We start from the raw sequence: 21,950 nt of genomic DNA, 5'->3' as shown, positions 1-21,950 counted from the left end.
TCAGTGTCCTTCACCACCCTGCCCGCAGAGAGGTTCCAAAGATGGGAGGCAAGGGAAGCAGGGTGAAGGGGCTGGGGAGAAGGAAGGGCTGCAGTGATGGCCTGATGGGTCAGAGAGGGTGGAGAAGCCCTTCATTGGTCTGTCCTGCCCTGGAGAAAATCAGAAGCTTGAGGTATGGTGGCAGAGCTGTGGGATGTCAGAACATGTGGGATGGCACCCCAGATCAGGCCCCACACTCCCCTGTAGGGTCCAGAAGAGAAAGGGAGAAGCTGGGTGAGGTGTGGTGCACACATTGCTGTGGGCTGGGCAGTGGCTGCTCAGATCACTGGAGGAGCACTCCAGACAGCCTGCAGAGTTCCCTGTAGGGTCTAGAAGAGAAAGGGAGAAGCTGGGTGAGGTGTGGTGCACACATTGCCATGGGCTGGGCAGTGCTGTTGGGGGCATCACTGGAGGAGCACCCCAGGCAGCCTGGAGGGGATGTGCAGGTGGCTGGCACAGCCTGGGGGTGATGCTGTGCTGGGATTCAGGATGTGAGCCTGCTCTCCCTGGGCTGCTCACACCCGAGTCTGCCTCACGGGCTGCTCAGGACTTCCGCTGTCCCTTTTTATCTTTCCTTTTCCGTGCAGTCCCACTCCGTTCCCACTCCCCTGCCATAAACAAACACCCGGGGCTGGCGGCAGGAAGCAAACCCTGCAAAGCCCTGGAGGAGCCCGGCCGGCTCCGGGGAGGTCGAGGCCATCCCTGAGCACAGCCAGGAGGTCCCTTTGAAGTGCCCGGCAGCCGCCCTGCCCTGCTCCTTTAGCCCCGCTGGCTCCATCCCACGGCGCATTTCCCACCCGGGGTTTCCTGCCTGTCCCTCTGGCGGTGTCCCACAGCTCCTCACCTGCCCGGGGCTGTGACACCCCTGGTGTGAATCACAACGGGCAGCCAGGGGGGCTGGCAAAGGCCAGGGCAGGCAGGAACAGGCTGGGCACACCTGGGGGCTGCTGCATGTCCTGAATTGCAGGGAACAGGAGCACAGCCATGGTCCTGAATGACAGAGAACAGGGTCACAGCCATTCCCTGAATTACAGAAAACAGGAGCACAGCCATATCCCTGAATTGCAGGGGACAGGGACACAGCCATGGCCCTGAACTGAAGGAACAGGAGCACAGCCACAGTCCTGAATGGTGGGACCCACGAAATTTTCCAAATTTTTCCAGATTTTCCCTGTGCTGACCCCTCCCTGGCCACTCTGTGTGTCACAGCCCAGCTTTTTGGGGCATTTGGGGCATTTCCTGGGGCTGGCTGCTGCACAGGGTGGCTCTGACTGGTTACACAAGCTCCCTTTGCACTCCTCCCAGTGCTGCCTGGAAGGGTGTTTAGTTAATAGGATTATAAAGCTTTCCTGTCGTCAGGCAATGGAAATCAATGAAGGGCCCCTGGGAATGAGCCTCATCCCATTTACAGCCCAGCCCAGCAGGGCTGTGTGGCCAGGGCTGCTGAAGGGGGGACGAGCTGCCCCCTCCCTGGTGTCCCCCACGCTGCTGGGGCCTCCTGGAAATAAGGAAAAGAAAGATGCAAAGCTATTGGAAAGTGTTTGGACCAAATTCCTTCTTGAACGCCAAGAATTGAAAATTCCTTGCTTCTGTAAAAATGGATTTGTGCATCAAATTTGTTGGGTTTTGCTTGAACAAAACAAAGGCAAAACTTCAGACGTCACTCCCTATCACCCTGTGGATGAAGATGCAGATTCTTGGTGTAATTATAGCTCAGTGCTGTTTTCAGCAGCCAGTCATACCCATTCCCAATTACTATGGGGGATGCTTTTCATGGGTGCAGAGAGAGTTTGTGGAGATGTCTGTGGAGATAGATATCTGTGGAGATATCTATGGAGATAAAGCATTTTCCAAAGAAAATGGTGAAGGGTCCAGTGGGGCCATCTGAGGAGTGGCTGAGGGCACTTGGCTCTTTGGCTGGACAAAAGGACACACTGATGTCTGCACATTCCTCACGAGGGGCAGCTCTGATCTCTCTGCTCTGGGGACCACTGACAGCACCTGAGGCAATGGCTGGAGCTGGCTTGAGAAGATTTAGGTTGGACATCAGGGAAAGGTTCTTCCCCAAAGGGTGCTGGGCACTGCCCAGATTCCCCAGGGAATGGGCACAGCCCCAGAGCTCCAGGAGTGCTTGGACAATGCTCTCAAGCACAGGGTGGGCTCGTTGGGGTGTCCTGGGCAGGACCAGGAGTTTGATTTGATGATCCTTGTGGGTCCAGTTTGGGATTCTCTGAAATGCAGAGGCTGCTCCCAATCCACTGTGTGTCCCACCAGCTGCAGGGATGCAGCTGGGGCAGTGCCTGGGATCCCACAGGCAGGCAGGATATTGATGCAGCCCCTGTCTATCCCAAGGTGCTGGATGTTCCCCAGCTCCTGTGTGTGCTGCTGGGCTGGTGCACAGGAATCCCTGGAACCCAGCAATTTTCCCTTTCTGCCGTCAAAAACGATGGCTTGGCCTGAGAGCTGAGAGCAGGTGCTGCTCTGCAATGCCTGGGGGGCTCTGCCTCTGCTCTCAGTAACATCAGCAGCTCGGCAGGATGGGCTCATTCACGAATTTCTGTGATGCAAAGGGAGCTCCCAGCTGCTGTCCCCAGCATGCAGCAGGCTCCCAGCCCCTCCCTGCACGTTTCACTGCACAGGGGCCGGTCTGGAATAGCCCAGGGCGGGTCTGGCCACAGCCCCCAGGGAGGTCAGGAAGGGTCTCGGTGCTCTCTGGGCTGTCTCCAGCAGCGCTGACAGCCCCGGGCCGTGCTCAGCCCCTCCCTGCCGTGTCCCTGCCCTGCCGCAGGGGATTCCAGGCGGGAATGCCTCTCTGTCTGTGTCTGACCCAGCAGGGAGAGCTCTGCCCAAGGCTCCCCTTGCAGCCAGGAAAGCCACGGAACCTTCACTGTCGCAGTGCGAGGGTGGGGAGCTGCAGGGAAACTTCCAGAGAAATCAGCCTGCTGCGGGAATCTGGCCGTGCAAAAAGTGTTTCCCATCCCCTTGGCTGCCGGAGAGGGGACTGCACGTGGTGAAGGCTCCTTTAACCCCTGGAGGCTGCAGGGTGAAGAGGGAGGATTGGGAGAGCCCTTGGCTCAGGGCTGGGGACCTGCAGGCTGCCAGAGCCGTGTCTGTTATCTCTGGAGCCCGGGGCTCGCCGTGTGCCAGGAGCAGAGGTGTGGATGTGCAGATAAGCCCTGGGCCATGGGAGATGTGGGGTACAGCACGGGAGGAGCTGGGCTGTGTTAGCACCCTCAGAGCGAGCTGCAGGGCTGGGGAGGCTGCAGCTCCTCCTTTGGGTTTGTTTCAGCTCCAGCTGGGCCCTGGAAGTTGTGCTGAAGGGAACAGCCCTGCCTGGTGCTGGGGGCCCAGCCAAGTGGGGGAATCAGTGGGTGTCCCATGCCTGGCAAGCGCTGCAGGGTGTGCTGGGCACCAGCTCTGGTTGCCTGCAGGTTTGTGCCCACAGAGGTGCCCTGGCCTTGCTGCCAGCCCGCTCCTGCCACACACAGCTGCTGCTCTGGCCTGCTGGCACCTGGGAGGAGTCCCTGTGGAAAAATCACCCTGGGTGACAGTGGGGATGGTCCTGGCTCACTGATACCCTCAGCTCTGTGTCCCCCTGGCATCTTTGTCTTCTCCAGCAATGGTATTTGCAGTGGAAGCAGCTGGGCTGGGGTGGGCACAGCTGAGCCTTGCTGTCACCTGTGCTGTGCCCACCTGGTCCCTGCAAGGCCCGGAGCTGGCCCCAGAGGGACAGGATGTGCTGGCATTTGGGAGCTCATTCCTGTCCCCAGTCTGCCTGTGCTGCAGGCTGCCCTGGCAGGCTGGTCTTTGGGGATATGATGAAGCTTTTCCTTAGGTCTGGAGCTGCAGGACACACATGACAGTTTGTGCCATCATCCTGCAGTGCCAGCTCCAAAGGCTGAGGTGTGTCTGGCCAGAGGGGCAGGGCACAGCCAGCCCAGCAATCTGGGCACTGAGCAGGTGTGAGCCCTGTGCCAGGGATTTCCCGGCAGCAGAGCCACGCCCGGGTCTCCCCGTGTGCTGCACCTGGGGTGGGGACACCACGGAGCCGTCACTGAAAGGGCTCAGTCTGGTGGGAAACCATCCTGGGGTGAGCCTGGACGGGTGATGGGAGCAGCCACGGACTGCAAGGAGCTCTGTGGTCCTGTCCACACGGCTCCTTGGAACGGGGCAGGAGGGAGAGGGGATCTGCCCAGGGACACCGGCTCCTTGCCCACCCTGTGTGAGCGCTCCTGGCACGGCTGTGCCAGGGTGGAAGGGCAGGAATCCCCTGCTGGAGCAGCTCTGCGCCCCCGGGGGCTGCTGCAGGGCTGTTCCCAGCCTGATCCCTGTCCGCAGCTCCCTGGAATCCCCGGGAAGTGTTGCCATGGCAGCCCCGAGCGCGGCTCCCTCCGCTGCCCACCGGGAGAGCTCTCGGCATCCCCGGCACCGAGCTCCGCCGGGCACCGCGGGCAGCAGATCCCTTCCCCCGTTCAGGAAGCAGAAATGTGTCCAGGGAAGCAGAAATGTGTCCAGGGAAGCAGAAATGTCGTGTGGGTTCCCTCTGCTCCCTTCCCCAGCCGGGAGCCGTGGTCCCGGTGCCCTTGTGTTGGGGAAGATGAGACAGGAAGCCTTATCAATATGATTGCCTGGGAAAAGATTTTGAGAATATGGAAACTATGAGTGAGATTGAAATGAAAGCAAGCTTTGAGATCCCTCAGTTACTGAACAACTGGAAAACAATGGCATGGCCACCTGAAGGTGATCCCCTTTTGATGGAACAACACCCTCTGCTTGCAGACAGGCCCAAGGGTCAGAGCAGACCCTACAGCTTGGCAGAAGGGCCCAAAGAGGAGTTTTTAGGGTTTAAAATGTAACACAGTATGGTAATGTAATGATTCTTATAGGCTGTATGGAAATGCTATAGGATTTGTATATTATACTAGATTGGTTAGTGAGAATCAGAATATTCAACACAGAAGAAGATTTATTGTATTGTAACAGGAACCTTGCTCTCTTACCCTTTTACGCTCTTACCTTTTTTACTCCCTTACTCTCTTACCCTCTCATCCTCTCTCCCCCTCTCTTCTCTCAGCCCTGCTCTGAGCTGTGGCTGGCAGCTCCCAGCAGGGCCCTGCACCCAGGCCCTCTGCAATAAACCCCAAGTTCCCAGCCCTGGCTGCAGAGATCTCCCATCTCCATCCGTCCCGACCGTGCAGCCCCTGACGCTCCCACACCCCTGCATCCTCTCAGCCCCGTTGCTGCGGTGACCGTCTCCATGGAGACCGAGCTGCATCCTGGGCACCGCGGCAGGGGATGTGTCCCCCTCCCCACGGGGACACACTCAGCCCCCAGGGGAGCGTGGAAAATGGAGAATCCCTCAAGTGTGTGGCAAATGTGTGGAGGAATCCCAAGGAAACTTAATTGGTTTTCCCCCACCCCTGCTTTAATGCTTGTTGGCTTTCACTCCACGCTGGTAATTGCTGCTCTGCACCTATTAAAAGGCCGTCTCATGCTTTGCACGGGCTTGATTGGGAATTAATTTTGCATATGTATCTATTCTGGGGAGCATGGGGAAGTTATTCAGCATGCTGAATGCCAGACAGGCTTTCCAGAGGTGTGAGGTGCAGCACGGGCTGGGCCTGCTCCCTCCTGAGAGGAAAATGACAGTGGCTTCTCCAAATAAAAGCCTAAAAACGATGATGCAGATTCAAATCAATGGGATTTATTCCCACAATTAGTTTGGGAGAAGATAGGTTGTGGGTGCTTGTGTGTATCCCATTAGAAATCCCTCTTGGATGTCAAGGTGATTTTGATTTTCAGTTAGGTATCCTACCTGCACGTGGTCTCCTGGAAATCCCACCAGGCTCCATCTCCATGTCTGCCTCTCTCCTGCTCTACCCACAGGCTTTCTGTGAACACCACATTTCTCCAGAGAAATGCTGTTTGGTTGGGATTTCTGTGGTTTTGAAACCAGATTTCCTCTTTCTATTACTGAGAAGTGTCAAAAGGGAAGAGCTGTTGGGATTTTCCATTTGCCATTTACTTGTCACGGCCCTTTCTTTCCCCCTTTGCCTTTCTATCAGCCTCACACAGTGACAATAAACCTGCAGGTTTTGTGTCATTTCTCTCAAGTACCTCACTGTGGTGCAGGATGCTGTGATGTTTGGGCATGGGGTTGCAATTTCCTTTGAAAAATAAACTCACCATTGTAATTCCTGGGGAATTTCTTTCATTTTGTGGGTGTCTTTGATGCTTGACATCAAGCATTGGAGTCAGCCTTCCTTTGTGAGTCACTGGGTGTCAGGAATGCCCAGCTTCATGGCAGAGCTTGGTCACTGGTTTGTGGGGCATCCCAAATGTTCAGCAGTGCTGGGTGCTAAGATCCTCCTGTGCATGAATTTATCCCTGAAAGCTGCATTCACCTATGCAGGGGTTCATGATGTTTTTGCAGGGTGACAGAGGCTGTTTGCACCTTAAGGAATGGCTGCATGTCCTAGTGCAGGAGCCATTCTGTCCCTGGGGCAGCAGCAGAGCAGTTGGGAGCAGGATGCACCCAGCATAGGAATTGCAGTGAATTTCCCCTGCAGTTGCTCTGTTCCTGCCAAGACTCTTACTGGAAAACAGTATTTTCCCAGTAATGGTTGCTAAGCACTGAGCTCCTGTGATGGGCTTTATCTGCTCAGCTGGAGCTGCCACAATAAAGCTCCAGAGTGAAATGAAACAGGGAAACATCAGAGCCTGAGCTGGGGCTTCCCTGTCCTCCAGAGGCAGCACCAGGAGGAGATTTCCCCTCACCCTGGAGCCTGTGGGGCTGCAGCAGCACCTCAGTCCTGTGCCAGAGGGGAGGGCTCCCCTGTTTTCCTGCTCAGGGATGGTTCCTGCTGGCAGATCTGGGATCCCAGCAGGGTTTGTGCTCACATCAGCCAGGCTGGGGGAGCAGGAGGGTGAAGCTGTTGCTCAAACCCCTGCGTGGGATCATCCTGTCTGGGCTGGTTTGACAGTGGGGTTTGTTTTGTGTCTCTGCTGCAGATCTCCCACTGGGAAGGGTTCAGAGCCACTCTCCTGTCTCACTGAGGGGCTGTTCCATTCCCATTCCCAGTGGGAAGGGTTCAGAGCCACTCTGCTGTCTCACTGAGGGGCTGTTCCATTCCCATTCCCAGTGGGAAGGGTTCAGAGCCACTCTGCTGTCTCACTGAGGGACTGTTCCATTCCCATTCCCAGTGGGAAGGGTTCAGAGCCACTCTCCTGTCTCACTGAGGGTTCCCCAGTGTCTGGGGCAGGTGCATGGGGACTCTGGTGGGTGGGCATGCATGAGCTGGCCCCAGCAGAGGAGGGGAAGGCTCCCCACCATCTCTGGGGCTGTGGGAATGCCCACAACATCTGGCTGCTCGCCTTTGACTGAAGCATTCCCTGCACAGCAGCTCCCATGTGCCATCAATCCACCATGTCCCATTCCTGCTGGTTTGGGGTGGATCTCTGGAGCATCTCTTCTTTTCCCCAGCCTCTGCTGCTGCTCCTTTGCCTGGTGTCCCTCCTGGGACTCTGCACTCGGAATTTTACTTTCCTTTGCAGCCTGCCTGTGTGGTTTGTGACTTTTCCAGAAGGCTTGTCCCTTTTGGCATCTTCATGGCTGCCAGCTGGGAGGTCACTGGGCTGTAGGGGCCAGCAGAGCACACTGAGCCCTGGCAGAGGTGTGTGACAACCTCTGAGTCTGTCCCTAGCCCTGGAAGTCCAGGGAAGCCCTAGAAACCAGGGAACCAGCAGGTTCCAGCAGGACTCCTACACCTCCACACCACCTCTGCAGAGATTCCTGTTCTCATAGTACACATCAGCTGCTGAACAGGATGAGGAGCTCCTGGGAATGGTAGCCCTTGGAGACTCTGGCACTTGAATGTGAAATCTGTGTCCTTCTCAGGATGTTTGGAAGCTGCAATCTCAGCTGACCAAGCCCTGCTTGTTACTGGAGAGTTGTTGTTGGAAAGCCAAGCTCTGCTGACCGATTGTTGCAGGCAGGTGAGTAACCCGAGCTGGGGCTGAAGCTCAGGTTTGAATCACCTTTCCTGGAAGCAGAGCTGAGGGCACTGCCTGTGCTGAGGGCAGGGTTTGATGCTGGTGAAATGTGGGACAGTCCTCCATGGGAATGCACTTTGCACTGAGTCACCAAGGCATCATCAAGGAGCAGGACAGAGACTGCCAGGGAGTTTCCAGGGCTGGGGCACTGCCCCTCTGCCCTGAAAAGAGTTGCCAAAATTCTCTCAGTCAGCAGCTGGGGCATGGCCCTGGACATTCTGCCTTGTGCACATGTTCCAGCTGTGATCCCCCCTCTCTCCTCCCCTGCAAATCCATTCCTGGGGCTGCTGCAGTGCTGCCTTCTCATCCTCGCTGCTGCTCATCTCAGCCATATGGTGGATGAAAAATCTGCCCAATTTCCACTTAAAACTTAATTTATGGTGAGTTTATCCCTACTTGGTCTTGTTCCAGGCTTGCCCATTAGCTCCCATTCCTGCAGCATGTAAGGGGCTGGTTTTCTCATCCTGCATTTCCCCCAGGAATGATGGGCCAGACCCACACTCAGCTGGGAAGGGCCCCAGCTCCCACTGCGATGGCAGGGAGGGTCTGTGAGCGTGTGAGACCCCTCTAACCCCGGCTCTTGGCTCTGGCTCCTGCGAGGATGAGTCAGCCCGGGGCGCTGGCTTAGCGCTGAGCGGGGCTCTGCCAAGCCGGGCTTACCTAACGCCGCAGGAATGCCTGGCTCAGCGGGGCTCCTCGGCTCTGCTCCGGCACCCGGGCGTGCTGGAGCTGTGATTGTGGCCTCGGGCAGGGCTGCGTTTGGGAAAGCTGGGAAAAGCCGCACAATCCCAGACCTTGGCCCTGCAAGAGGCTCCTCAAAGTGGGACCCACAAAACCACCCCAAAGCGCCCAGGAAGTGCAGGGTCTGTCCATCCTATTAATGTCACCTCTGCAAGAAGGGCAGTGTAAGGACATCAGCTCCTGTTTGTCTGGGATTTTCAGTGGCATTTCACCCTGGTCCCTCTGTTGGGTGCGGATTTTCATTGGCATTTCACCCTCCTCACCCTGTTGGGTGTGTGGCTGGCCCCAGTGTCTCCCCTGGTTGGGTGTGAATCAATGAACCCACCAAACTGCTCCTGTCCTGCTGTCCTCACTGGGAGGGGACACCCTGAGTGTCCTCCCTGCCACTGGGCCCGGCCTCTGCAGCTGTTGAGGGTGAGGTGGTGGCTCATGGGCTTGGCCCAGGCTCCCTCCAGTTTGTGAGAGCAATAACGCCCATGTGATCTGTGTGATAACATGAATTGCTCCATGTTGAGACACCCATTCCACTGCTGCTCTTGGTGATTTTCACACCCGATTTTGTGCCGTGCTTCCTTTAGCAGAGCTCCAGTTTGGGTTCGCAGGTTCTGTGGTGGGAAAGGCGCCTGGGAATGCTCACCTGGGCAAAACCTTCCACCCACAATTGTGCTCCAGACGAAGTGATCACCAGCACTGATGGTCTCTCAGTGCCATGCTGCATTCTCAGTGCCACAAGGTTCCCAAGCACTCTGGATGTGAATTATTTAAGCCTCACTGTGGTCCTTGGAGCACAGGAAGGCGCTGAGCTGAACCTGCCCCTGACAATGGAAAACAGGGATGGGAGAAGAAAGGGGGAGGCTCCAGCTCCGACCATTCATTCTCCCTCCGTTTCACACCCTCTCATCCTTCCAGCCCTGCCTGTTTGCCTGTCACAACAGCCAGAGGGGAATGCTGTAAGCGCCGCGGTTTGATCACAGTCGCAGCCCAGCAGCAGCAGGCAGGACCTGTTGTGCGTCTCCGAGACAATGCGCGGGCTCGGCGAGCGCCACGCATGCCGATGAGGCTGGGGAGCTCCCGGCGGGGCCGAGCCGAGCCGAGCTCACCCCGAGAGGAAGGAGAAGCTGGGGGAAGGCAGGGAGGGAGCCGGGGCAGGCAGAGAAGCGGGGCCGCTTCCCCAGCCCCGCGGACGGGCGCGCACACGGGCGCGCTGCTGACGGGCGCGCACGCCCAGCTCCCGGTGCGGCTCCTCGGCGCTCTTTGATTCGCGAGGGAGGAAATAAGAGCTCGTAGGAGCGGCAAGAAGCAGCAGCTGTTGGAAAGATGTGCTGACAAAATTGGGTGAGAGAAAGAGAGAGAGAGAGAGAGAGATATCTCCGATCGGTTTCGCCGCCTGGGCTGGACCTGCTCCCGGCGGAGGAGAGAGGAGGAGGAGGAGGAGGATGAGCAGCCCCTCCATCCCCGGGAAGATGGAGGCGAAACCTTTGTTCAACGTGCAGAAGGCTCTGGTGCAGCCCGTGCAGATGTGCATGTTGGATATCCCCCTGAGCGTGCAGGATGACGATGTGAGTAGGAGGCTCGGGGACACGGTGGGAGTGCGGGGGCAGCCGGGGGCCGTGACCCCACCCCGGCACCAGCCGGGGGTGCTGAACTTGTGGTGGCAAAGTTGACGATGCCAAGAGCTGGCACCGCCTCCAGATGTGACCGTTTCCTCTCTCGAGTGCCGTATCCCGAGGCAGGCGGTGGCGCTTGCCAAATCCAGGGCACCAAAACCAAAGGAGGGGTTCGGGAGGCAGGGGAAGCCTTCCTGGTGTTGTGGCTCGATGCAAAAGGGAGGGTTTGCTGTGCGTGTCCTGGCTCTGCTGCCCGTGAAACCCTGGATTCTTGGTGGCTGCCCTGCCTGCTGTCCCTGTCCCTGTCACCACCCCTGGGCTTCGGTCCTGCCCTGCTGCAGCTGCAGGGTTTGGTTCACCACGCAAAAATTGGTGTGGATTGCAGCATTGAGGGAGGCAGAGCTTTCCCAATGTGGGTCAGGGGATTCCTGCTGAGGGCTCCTCTTGCCACCTTCACTCTGCCCCTCTCAGAAACACCCCCCGAGTCTGACAGTGCATGAGGGACCCTGGGATAAAGCTGCTGGGGAACCCAAAATCAGGGGGGATGCTTTTTTAGGGCTGGTGGGTGGTGAGTGGTCGATGTCCCACCTGTGTAAGGGTTTAGGGTGTGATCCAGGTGCTGTGAAAATTTGAGGCCAAACTTGCTTTGATTTTTGGAGCAGGGAAAGTCCATCTCTTGCTGTATGTGCTCAGGGCGTGTAGTGTCACTGCAGGAGCCTTAAATCTGGATTTTCTCCATGGCCACCAACTGTTCTGTCACAATCACTGCTACCTTCTCTCCAGCATTGTCTGTGTGTCTAAAGAGGCGAAATGAGAGCACAAAAATGAGCCCAGTTCTCTGGGAGGAGGGAGCACTTTCCTGCAGGGAGGTGTGTTGGATCCTGGCAGGGCTGGGGAGCCCCAGCCCAGCATCCTGAGTGTCCCTGCAGGCACAGGGGACTTGCAGGGAGCCTCCTATTTTTAGAAACGGCCCGGGGGGTTTTGCCAGCCTCGACAGTGTTGCTGCACTAATGAGGATAATGAGGATACCTGTGGCGGCCACTGCGGAGCTGCTGGGGTGTGCCGGGGTGGGCAGGTGCCTCCTGCAGCATTCCTGGCAAGGAGGGAGGCTGGGAGGTGGCTGGAGCAGGGGATGGAGCGGGTGAAGCAGTGCCTGGGTGCTTTATTCTCCTTCAGCTCCATTCCTAAGCAGCAGATTTCTCCAGGATTCTCCAGGCCATCTCCATTCCTGCTCAGCAGTGCAGTCTGGTGCTGGACTTCCCTGCAGCTCCTGCTGCAGCAAGGGGGATCCTCAGGGTTTGCCTGACACAGGTGGAGGCTTCCCCACTTCCCTCCCTGCGCTGGGCATCATCTGGGACCAGGCACGGGGAATGCCCTGGCCTGGGTCACTCAGGGACCTCTGCTTGCTCATCCTGTTCCTGGTTTTTAGCAGAAAAGAGAAGTAATTGTTAAGGGGGCTGTGCAATATGTTAGTACCGGGTTATTTTCTCATTTGGTTGGTTGGGTTTTTAGCAATTCCTACGAGCCCTCTGCAGGCTGCTGGGTGAGAGCCAGTCCTGGCACTGAGGTTGGTAACTGGCACATCAGGGTGTCCCCAGACCTCAGGTCATGCCTGGGGCATTAGTGCAGGATGGGAGAGGTTGTTAGGGCTTCCCTGGGGAGACTCCAGCTGCCAGGGGGGGTCACACTGGGTCTCCAGCATCCCCATTTTTGCATTTCCCAGCCTTGCTCACTGGTGCTTTCACCCCCTGCCCTGTCCTGCACTGGGCAGAGTGGGATGAAACCCCCAGGGGTGAGCACTGTCTGGCAGCCCCCATGAGCAGGAGGTGGGTCAGGGACTGCTCTGCCTCTCCCCGCTCACGTCCCCCTGCTCTGAGGCTCAATTCCCATTCCTGGAAAGCAGGACCACAGTGGAATCGCTGGAATCTCTGTCTGCTGCAGAACACAGACGGGGAATTTCCCCAGCAGGGAAATCCTGGGTGGTGTTTTTGTCTGTGGGGTGATGGAGAACCTCCTGTTTCAGAGCTGAAGCGTTCCCCCAGCCAGGCAGGGTTTGGAGTCTCACACCCACCCTCAGGTCCCTGCTCATCTCCTGCCGTCGCTTCCCCGTCTGCGTGGGCAGCAGGGAGGGAGCAGTGTTGGCATTTCCCCCTCTATTTCAGGGCTTTAATTTCTATTTCAGGCTCGTTAATTTCCTTTCTTCTTGGAGATGACACAGGCAGGTTGGGAAAAGTTATGGGGCTGCATTACCTGGGGTTTTCAGGATTCTGTCTGTGTCAGTCACATCTGGGCCATCCCTGTGGGAGGGCCTGGCTTGAAAAATGGGCTTTCCTCCTGCTGCAAACCCATTCACTGAGCACACCACTGACCTTTTTCAGGCTGGATTCCCAGGGAGAAAAGCTTTGATTTCAAAAAGGAGCAAGGCAAAGCCCAGGCTGGAGACACCTCACAAAAACTGGAACCTCTGGGTCAAGTCTCTTCTGCCAGGGCAGCAGCTCTGTTGGGTTCTCATCTCATATTCCCGTTTTTCAGGGAAGCTGCTCTGCCCCAGCAATGGACTGGGTCTCCTTTGGGGGCCATGAGCAGGCAGGTGCTCATGCCCAGGTTCAGTGGGTGGCTGGGGGTGGGCATCTCCCCCAGGGTACCCTCAGTGTGGTGCTGTGTATCAGGCAGAGGAGGCTCTCATTTCTGCCTCCCTTCATCACTTTCAGCGGGGCTGTCAATCTCCCCTTTCATAATTCAGCCACAGCAGTTGCAAAATTGCCCAGACTGCCTCTTTTGCTACGATGGGGAGGAATTTCCAAAGCTTTGCTAATAAAAGAGCAACAGCTTCTACGCGTGGAAGGTGGGGAAATCAATGAGCAGGCTGTTGCAAGTGGTACAACGGCTTTTTGTGGCATCTCAGGCAGTTCCCTGACATGATGGAGCTTTATGGCTCGCTGTTTGTCAGCTCAATTGGCGACATCCCCTCCCTGCTAGGGCTGGCAGGGAGCAGGGAGGGATGTCCCCGGCCGTGGGATGCTGCTGCCCGCTCCCAGTGCATCCCTGCTGCCTGCTGGGCACGCCAGGTTGATGCCATGCTGCTGTCACAAGCCTTGTGCCATGATGGAAAGCGCTGGGAAAGCCCCCCTTGCTGCAGGACAGGGAAGAGCAGCACAGCCCGGGGCTCTCCCAGCACTGCAGAGTGAGAAGAGACCAGGGGAAGATCTCATTGTCCTGCTTGCAGCCTCCTCAGCCTGTCCTGGAGGTCCCCCCATCTTTGCCTTCTTCCTTTCTCCTCTCTGATGTCCTAATAAGTGCAGTCGGCCTGACTTCAAAGTGGTTAGCAAATATTTTCCACTCCAGTGAGCTAATTAGTTAAATTACATTTCACATTCTAATTTATTCCTCTAATATTATTTTTTTTCCCCTCAGCATAGTGAAATACAGGAGAAGATAAAAGCTTGGTTTGACCTTAGAGCCAGGCTCAGAGGAGCTGGAGATGGGAACTAATGATTATTTCCCGGGTTTGCTGTAGCACAGGCTTATTCCCTGCCGCATTTGAGACCTCATTCGGTGGAGTTTTAAGAGTTTTAGCTGCCTGCAACCCGGGCATCGTGGGTGAAACGTTGTCCTGTGGCACAGAGAAAGAAAACTTTCAGACCAGCAGTAATGAGCTGCTAATTTCCGTCTTCATTGTTCCTGTCCGCAGCCCCGGTATCACCTCGGAGCACTCAATAAAACAGCCAATTAATCCTTGCAGGACTGGGTGGGAATGGTGTTACTTCCCCCATCGGGGCTGGAAAGGCCTTAACTGGGAGTCAAACAGGGCCAGGAGCTGATGCTGGTGTCAATCCCGGGCTGAAGTGACAGCTGCCAACGGCCCCGTGGTGAATCAAAGTCTGCCGTGTCTGTATCAAAGGCTGTTTCTTTTCCACTGCGTGCATATGGTAGATGTTATCGAGAGGGAGGAGCCGAAAATGAGCTCTAGGACCATTTCCTGACCACGGCTGCAGTCAAAAACAACAAATCCCTCGATCCCCGCTCTTGGCCAAACTCTCCTTTTCCCTCAGGCAAATCATCACTTGGTTTCTTTGGAGATAACGAGAAACTATGGAAAAAGACTCCCAGGTTCGAATCTCATCTGTAAGGGCAGAGACTTAGGAGCACTCTGTAAAGTCTTGGGATTTCTGGGAATTGCCCTGGCAAGGCTGAGGGCTGAGCCCATCCCAGACCATTCGTGCACGTCCAGCTCTGAATCCATGAGGCCATGAACACACTGCTTTGTGCCTCTGGCTGGTGCTGTCCAAGGAGCTTTTGGGGTGGTGGCAATCCCTGTTTCCAGCCCTGGGTGAGGCCTCAGAGAGGGAAAAGTTGGTGTGATGGCTGAGCCCTTACACTGGTTTGAAAGGGATGGGGAAAAGTGTCCCCAGTTGCTGCTGTTTGGGTCACTGGTGCTAAAACATCCAGAGTCTTCGTGTTCCCACACTGAATAAACATGAGAAACACAGCCCTGGGAGTGCCAGGCCAGTAATACCAGGGTTACTACAAATAAGCAGGTAGCAGGGTGGTGTAGATGCAGACAAGAGCTGCTGAAGGAGAATGAGAGCACAGACCTCTGGAGCCTGAGCCAGCATCTGACACTGCCTGGGGTACAGCCTGTCTTGGGGCTCATGCTGGCCAAGGGCTTGTCATTATTGCCTGGGCTCTGTCACCTCTGAGACAGGCTGGCTGCAGGTTTTGAGGTGCCTGGTGCTCACCAAATGTCTGTGCCTTGCTCATGTGTGGCCACAGCAGTGGTCACCCCACGTGTGCTCACTGCAGGGGCTGGAGTTGCCTGCCCAGCTCTCACTGCTGCCCTCAGAGATTAAATTAAAGCTGGGTGCAATTAAAGCTGGGCTAATTCTCTGTACTGTGAGGCAGAAGGAGCTGATGTTTCCAGGAATTGTTCAGTCTATCTATTTTCAATGTATTTTTTTAAGTGGCCTGGCTGGGTCTGTGCTTGTGAGAAAATGAGGTAAAACACCCTGTGCCACATCCTCAGCTGGTGCACATCCAGGTCAACCCTCTGATTTTGGTGGCATTACAACCTGTCCCTAGCTAAGAATGTGATGTTCAAGGTGACCTCCTGGAGTGTTTCTCTGCCTCTTTGCTCTTCCTCCCCATCCTTCAGCACCAGCTTCTCTGTCTGAAGCTTGAGGGCAATGTGAGAATTTGCTCCTCGTGCAGCTTTTACTCTGCAGCCGTGGTTCTCCTGGCGGTACAGGCTCTGCCTCTTGCACTTTCCCTCTCTCCAGTGAAATGGGATCTCTTCCCTGCACTTTCAGCCTTCTCTTTCTCTCTGCTCTCAATTTCCATCCTGACAATCCCGTGGGATCAGCAGAGCCTTTCGGGCGCTGCCGAGGTGGCTGCAAACCCAGATCCCTGCACAGCCAGGTCCCTGCAAACCCAGATCTGTACAAACCCAGATCCCTGCACAGCCAGGTCCCTGCACAGCCAGGTCCCTGCAAACCCAGATCTGTACAAACCCAGATCCCTGCAAACCCAGATCCCTGCACAGCCAGATCCCTGCAAACCCAGATCCCTGCAAACCCAGATCCCTGCACAGCCAGATCCCTGAAAACCCAGATCCCTGCAAACCCAGATCCCTGCTCAGCCAGGTCCCTGAAAACCCAGATCTGTACAAACCCAGATCCCTGCTCAGCCAGATCCCTGCAAACCCAGATCCCTGCACAGCCAGGTCCCCGCACAGCCAGGTCCCGGTGCTGGCTCCATCCCTGCCCCAGGGCTGGGCACCCTGACTCACGGCAGATCAGGCAGGGAACAGCTGCCTCTGACAGTTTGGTTCAGTTAAGGGCCTGTCAGTGCAATTTGTCTGTCCCTGTGCAGAGGGCTCGGGGCAGCTGCTGCAGGAGTGTGCCCTGAGCGGTGCCAGTGCTGCCCAAATGTGCTTGGGCAAATCCAGGCAAATCCAAATAAGGCAAATCCACTTAGCTGACTGGTTTGGCCCAGCACAGGCTGTTTGCTGCCTGCTTTGGGTCTTTGCCAGAGCACGGGGACTGTTTGCCCCTGGCCATGCTGCCCTCCCTGGGCGGAGGTGCTGAGTTGGAGGTGTGGGTGTTGCCTGCCCGTGGCTCCATCCCCTCCTCTGCCCTGCCTCCCATTCCAGGTCCTGCAGCTGGGGCAGGGACAAGGTTGCCATCAGCACAGCCATTGATTCAGAGTGTGCCAGCTGCAAACAGAGGGGAAATGCAGGGTTTGCCCCACTCACAACCCTTAACACAGCAGCAAAGCACAGGTGTAACCACGGGCATCTCCCACCCAGGGACTCCATCCGGGGTGACCCCAGGTAATTACCCCGTGTTTCAAGGAGCCCTGGGGCTGTGCAGCAGCAGAGACAGCTGAGAGTGGTGATCCTGAGTGTGCCTGGCACGCCTTGAGCTGGACCCTGCCTGTGCCACCACAGAGCCGACACCAGCTGTGCTCTGGTGGCCCCGTGGCATTGCTGAAACCTCCTCCTGTCACACACAGCCCCTGCAGGGCCGCTCTTCGGGCAGCACTGATGAGCCCCGGGGCTCTGGCTCGGCTCCAAAGCCATCACACGGCAGAGAGCAGCTTGCTTTTGTCAGGCATTGCCCAGCACAGAGAGGCACCACTGCTGCATCCAGGTAGGGCTGGATTTAGCCATGGGAGCTTCAAATACTGCTGAGAAAAGCCCTGGTCTGTATCAGCTCGATTTGGCCAATGCTGTTGAGATGCAAAGAGCATCTTTGGTTTCAGGGCAATTGCTCCTGAGGTGGCAAAACCCTACAGGGAGAGGGGACAGTCAGGTGCAGCTTCTTTCATGAACCTGGAGAGCTTTGTGGTGTCAACACTGCTGGAAGGATTGGCTCTGCTGCCCCAGGAGCTGGTTCTCCCCAGAGCCTCCTGCCTGCCCCATCATATGACAGTGACAGGACAGGCAGGGCTGCTGGTTCAGCTGGGGCAGAACTTGTGATATTTGGTGTTTTTAGCTCTGGGCTCCTGGAGTCATGAGCGTGGCATCACTCGTGGTGTCTGGGGAGGGCAGCACACAGTGCACCCCAGTGTTGTGGTCCAGAGCTCAGGCTTTGGGGCACCACCTCCAGAAAGATGCTGCTGAAGGCCTGACTTTAGGAACCTCAAAGGCTGTTTGCATCCAAAATCTGATTTGTTGATTTTCTTGTGTCACCTCTGTGCAGGCATCTCCTCAGCCCTGTGTCCTCACTCCTCTCCTGGCTTCTCTGGGCTTGTGCTGGGGCTGCAGCAGCTTTTGGCAGCAGGATTTTGGGTTCCACTTGACAGCTCAGGAGGGGAAAACACCCAATCCCATCCTGCTGACAGCTGCCTTTGTAATTTGGGTGCTGTGAGCTCCCAGAGAGCAGCTGTGAGCATCAGGCCCTTCACCTGGAGGCACTGAAGAGCTGTTTGGGAGGACAAGGCTGGTTTGGGTGTATTGAGGAGCAGTTTGGGAGGACAAGGCTGGTTTGGGTGTCTTGAGGAGCTGTTTGGGAGAACAAGGCTGGTTTGGGTGTGACAGTCTTGGTAGTGTCTGGCTGTGATGTGGGTGACAGGGAAATGCAGTGCTGACCTGACACGAGGGGGCTTCCTCTTCTGCCTGCCAGGAAAGCAGCACCCAAAAATCTCCCTGAATAACCCCTTTCTGCTCATCCTTCTCCCTTTAGGCTCCCGTGTGCATTCTCTGCGAGTCAGGGGTTTTTCTTTCATCACAGTGCCCTCCCAGCACTTCTCCTTCCCATACTGGAAACCGAGTGTGAATTAGAAACTGCAGCTGAGGGAGGAAGGAGGGGCAATGTGGTTTGTGGTGCCAGAGCCTGGGCTGGCTGAGCAGAGCGGCTGGGAGGCGCTTCTGGGGGCTCTGGGGAGAGGAGCTGAGGGCAGGGGAAGCAGGGTGGAGGAGCTGTTCCTGCCCTGTGGGGGCTGGCAGTATCGGGGAGCCCCTGCCCAGGGGGATCCCGCATGGGCAGCCCTGGAGCTGTCTGGAGTCAGGAAATGCAGAATAATCCCTCCCCACCCAGCTGTGTGCAGAGCGAGAGGGAATCAAAAGCAGCTGAAAATCCCGGATTTCCCTTTCTGTCTGGAGGGGAGGGATGCGGGAAGCACAGGGGAGGAGACAGACGAGTTAAGTGGGCACAGCTCCACCTTTTCCCCACAGCCCCTGGGGGGAACTGGCCCTCCCAGCCCTCCCCAGCTGTTTATTTATCTATAATCGAAGACCTGGCTGCTGCTGACAGCCCAGCTGGCCTCAGAATGGCACCAGAGCCCGTCTGAGAGCTGTGACACAATTCCACTCCCAGGGGCTCTCGAGTGCCAGCTGTGCCCTGGGAAGGAGCTTTGTCACAGGTGACTCTCAGCCAGGGCTGGGGCAAGGAGGGGCAAAGGGAAGCTCCCCAGGGGTTTGGCTGTTGTGAGAGATGACTCAGTGCATGCCCTGGCTGGGTGGCACCCTCTGTGCCACCGTGTTACGTGCCCACATGTCATGGAAACCCTGACACTGCTCCGTGACCGCGTGGCACGGGTGGCATTGGGAAATGATCCTTGGTGTGGGTCTGATTCTCGCTGCTGGGGTTAAAGGAGTCACCCTGCAATGGTGCTGGCAGCTCAGGAAGGGATGGATCAGGCCAAGCACTCACAGGCAAAGAGGGGAGAAGCCCCTCAGGGCCCCACTGCTGTGAGAGGCTGGGTGAGCCCCTTGGGGAGCAGCTTGTCCCACTGTCTGCTCCCTGACCCTCCTGCAGGAGCTTGGGTCGTGGTTCCTCACTGTTTTCCCTGCAGTTAGGGGAGCCAGAAAGAGCTTAAAATCTAATTTCCTACCCGAATCAGGCCGATGCTGTCACGGTGTCCCTCTGGCTGTGCCCTCTCTCCCCAGATGACTTCTGAACCCGCCGACCTGCGTCGCGCAGATCTGGCTCAGGGCGCACAGATAATTAAGTCTGTGCTTAGAGATGATGAAATGAGACGGTTGAGAGGAGGAAAAGAATCTTGTAAATGCCCCAAAACAGCTGTAGCATGCGTTCATGTATTATTAGACACCAGCAAATCCACGTGGGAGATGCTTCTTACAAACACTTAACCGCAAAAACATTTTCGTTCTTGGTTCATGCATTTTTAGGCACCAAAAACAGTCTCGGGACACAAAACCATAGGAAGCAACACAAGTAGTTTCAGTGCTCATGGGATAACCTTTTATTTTAATAAAACCTGAAATTCTTTTGGCACTCAATGTGATTCCCAGAGCCAAGGCTTGAAGGAAAAACAACATAAATCATGGACTCGACAGTAAAAAGTTGGGAGGGTCAGCAGCACTGTGGTCAGACTCAGCCATGGTGTGACTTGGTGGCACTTGATGAGTTTGTTGATATTTCTGAGGGACAAACCTGGCCCTCAGCTGCTGGCACACAGTATTGTTTGGGAGAGCACTGCTCCTCCATGCCAAAACCCCCACCACAAAGAGAGTTCTGCTGGCCATGGAGAGAGGCCCTGGAGTAACTTCCCCCTCTAAAACAATGTGGAGCGGAAACATTTCAAAGTGGTAATTACCAAAGGGAAAATAATTTTTTTTAAACATCCTTTGTCTGAGCGCCTAACAATACCTGGGAATACTGAAAGACTTTTCCAATCCTTAATTGACTTTTCAGCCATGTCACTGTTTGTTTCATCTCTGCAATAGCCAGCTCGGGGCAGGGCAGTGAAACTTTCCCTTTCCAGCTCTTGCCATCCTCTTTTCCCGACTCTCACGTGGCCAACACCAGTAAGTGTGTGCTCAGGCTGTCACAGCACAATGTTTTCATGTCCACTCACTGCATCCCTGCCCAGCCCATGGTGAATTTGGCCCAGATGTCTTGGCAGGGGCTGTGCAGTGTCAGCACTGGGGCTGCTGGTCCAGCTGCCTGGTGTCTCTGCTGCTGCTGCTCCTCCTGCAGCTCCTCTCCCTCATCCCTGAGGCTGCTCCTGCCCTCTGGCTCCTCTCTTGGCTGCTGGCTTTCAATCACATCAGCTTTTCACTCTGCTGGAGCCTGGCTCCAAGGTTTCACTCCTCACTTCAGATCAGGCTTTCCTGCAGCCTCCCGACGTGTCTGGGGTTTGATTTATGCTTTCCCTGACGTTTGTGCGGTCAGAGGAGATACAGAACCATTGTTGGAACATCCTTTTCATATCCCCTCTTAAGGGGCTCTGTTCCTGTTTAACTGGGTTTCTTATTTTCAGTAATCTCAGTTATTTATTGGTGTTATTAATGTTGTGTGTGTGGAACTTTGCTGTTGCTTTGTTTCTCTCCATGATCTGGCATTTAAATCTGTTCCACCTTATTCCTATACTGGGGTAACTTTCTGCAAATCTGTTTTATTTCCCTACCTGTATCTCTTCAGATCAACTCAGCACCTTACAACCTGTTTGGCTCCATTTTCAAGCTGGCCTTTGAATATAAAATAATTTTTTGCAAGGAATCACCCCCATGTGCTTCTTCGCTGTGCCTGTGCTGTGGCATCACTTTTTTCTTGGACCTCTCAGCAGCTCTGTGGCATCATTCCCTCCCCTGTGTGTGTCCAGGCATGTCCTCACAGCAGCAGGGCAATGAGTGGTGCTGTGCAGGCTCAGGGAGCTGAGTCTGGGCGTGCTGGGGTGGTGACACAGCCACCAGCCTGCATCCCTGTCCCCAGGGGGAACAGCAGTGTGGGGGCACAGCACGTCCCCAAGGGTGCCCTGCGTGTGCTCTCACCTGGGCAGGGGACACAGGGAGCCTCTCCTGGCCTTCCCTAGCCCAGGAGAGCCAGTGGGAATAAAGCTGGAATAAAAGCTGGAAAATAGCTGGGATAAAGCTGGGATAAAGCTGGAATAAGGCTGGAATAAAGCTGGAATAAGGCTGGAATAAAAGCTGGAATAAAGCTGGGATAAAGCTGGAATAAAGCTGGAATAAGGCTGGAATAAAGCTGGAAAATAGCTGGAATAAAACTGGAATAAAACTGGAATAAAGCTGGGATAAAGCTGGAAAATAGCTGGAATAAAACTGGAATAAAGCTGCCCTCCTGCTCTCCTGCCTGGATGCACAGCCAGTCTCAGTTCCCCATCTGTAGGCACAGGTGAGGTGGGTGTACCTGTCCCTGCAGCAGCACAGCCCAGCAGGGCTGGAGCTAGGAGCTGAGGAGGAGGAGGAGGAGGAGGAGGAGGAGGAAGAGGAAGAGCTGCTCTGCCAAGCAAAGTTTCCCTGATATCCACTGGGATTTCTCCATGGATCAGTTTCCAGAGCCTCTTGTTTCTGGGATTCTCCTTTTACACGACTCAGCTGAACGTGTCATTCTGGCTGGTTGTTGTGGGTGGAAAACTGTGCTGCCTGCCCTTGGATGTGTTTTTGAAAGGTGAGCAGAGCCAGAGCTTTGCTCTGCTCTGTATCCACCCAGGTGGTGGATGTGTGTTTTCAATGTGAAATGAAATCTCACTATTTCATCCAATTTTTCTGGCAGATGAGAAGGAACAGCTTGATTTCAGGACTGAGTT

At 55.8% G+C, this 21,950-nt stretch overlaps 1 protein-coding gene across 2 annotated transcripts in view; it reads left to right on the top strand.

The window, feature by feature from the left end:
* Positions 1-21,950, top strand: part of RALGDS (ral guanine nucleotide dissociation stimulator) — a 56,504-nt gene that overhangs the window by 4,809 nt on the left and 29,745 nt on the right. The window contains exon 1 of one of the 2 annotated variants that reach the window (XM_071454406.1): positions 10,045-10,391. The exons of the other annotated variant lie outside the window; for it this stretch is intronic. Within the exon in view, the coding sequence (XP_071310507.1) occupies positions 10,269-10,391 (123 nt within the window). The 5' untranslated portion in view covers positions 10,045-10,268. Of the gene's footprint in view, positions 1-10,044; positions 10,392-21,950 lie in introns of those variants that run through there. 2 annotated transcript variants of the gene reach the window in all.

The sequence above is a fragment of the Agelaius tricolor genome, unplaced genomic scaffold, assembly GCF_023055355.1.
Source record: "Agelaius tricolor isolate 1412-34295 unplaced genomic scaffold, bAgeTri1.0.p SCAF_38, whole genome shotgun sequence".
In the NCBI taxonomy this organism is placed as follows: Eukaryota; Metazoa; Chordata; class Aves; order Passeriformes; family Icteridae; genus Agelaius; species Agelaius tricolor.
Note: the sequence above shows the minus strand (reverse complement) of the source record. Positions and strands in the feature narration are given on the sequence as shown.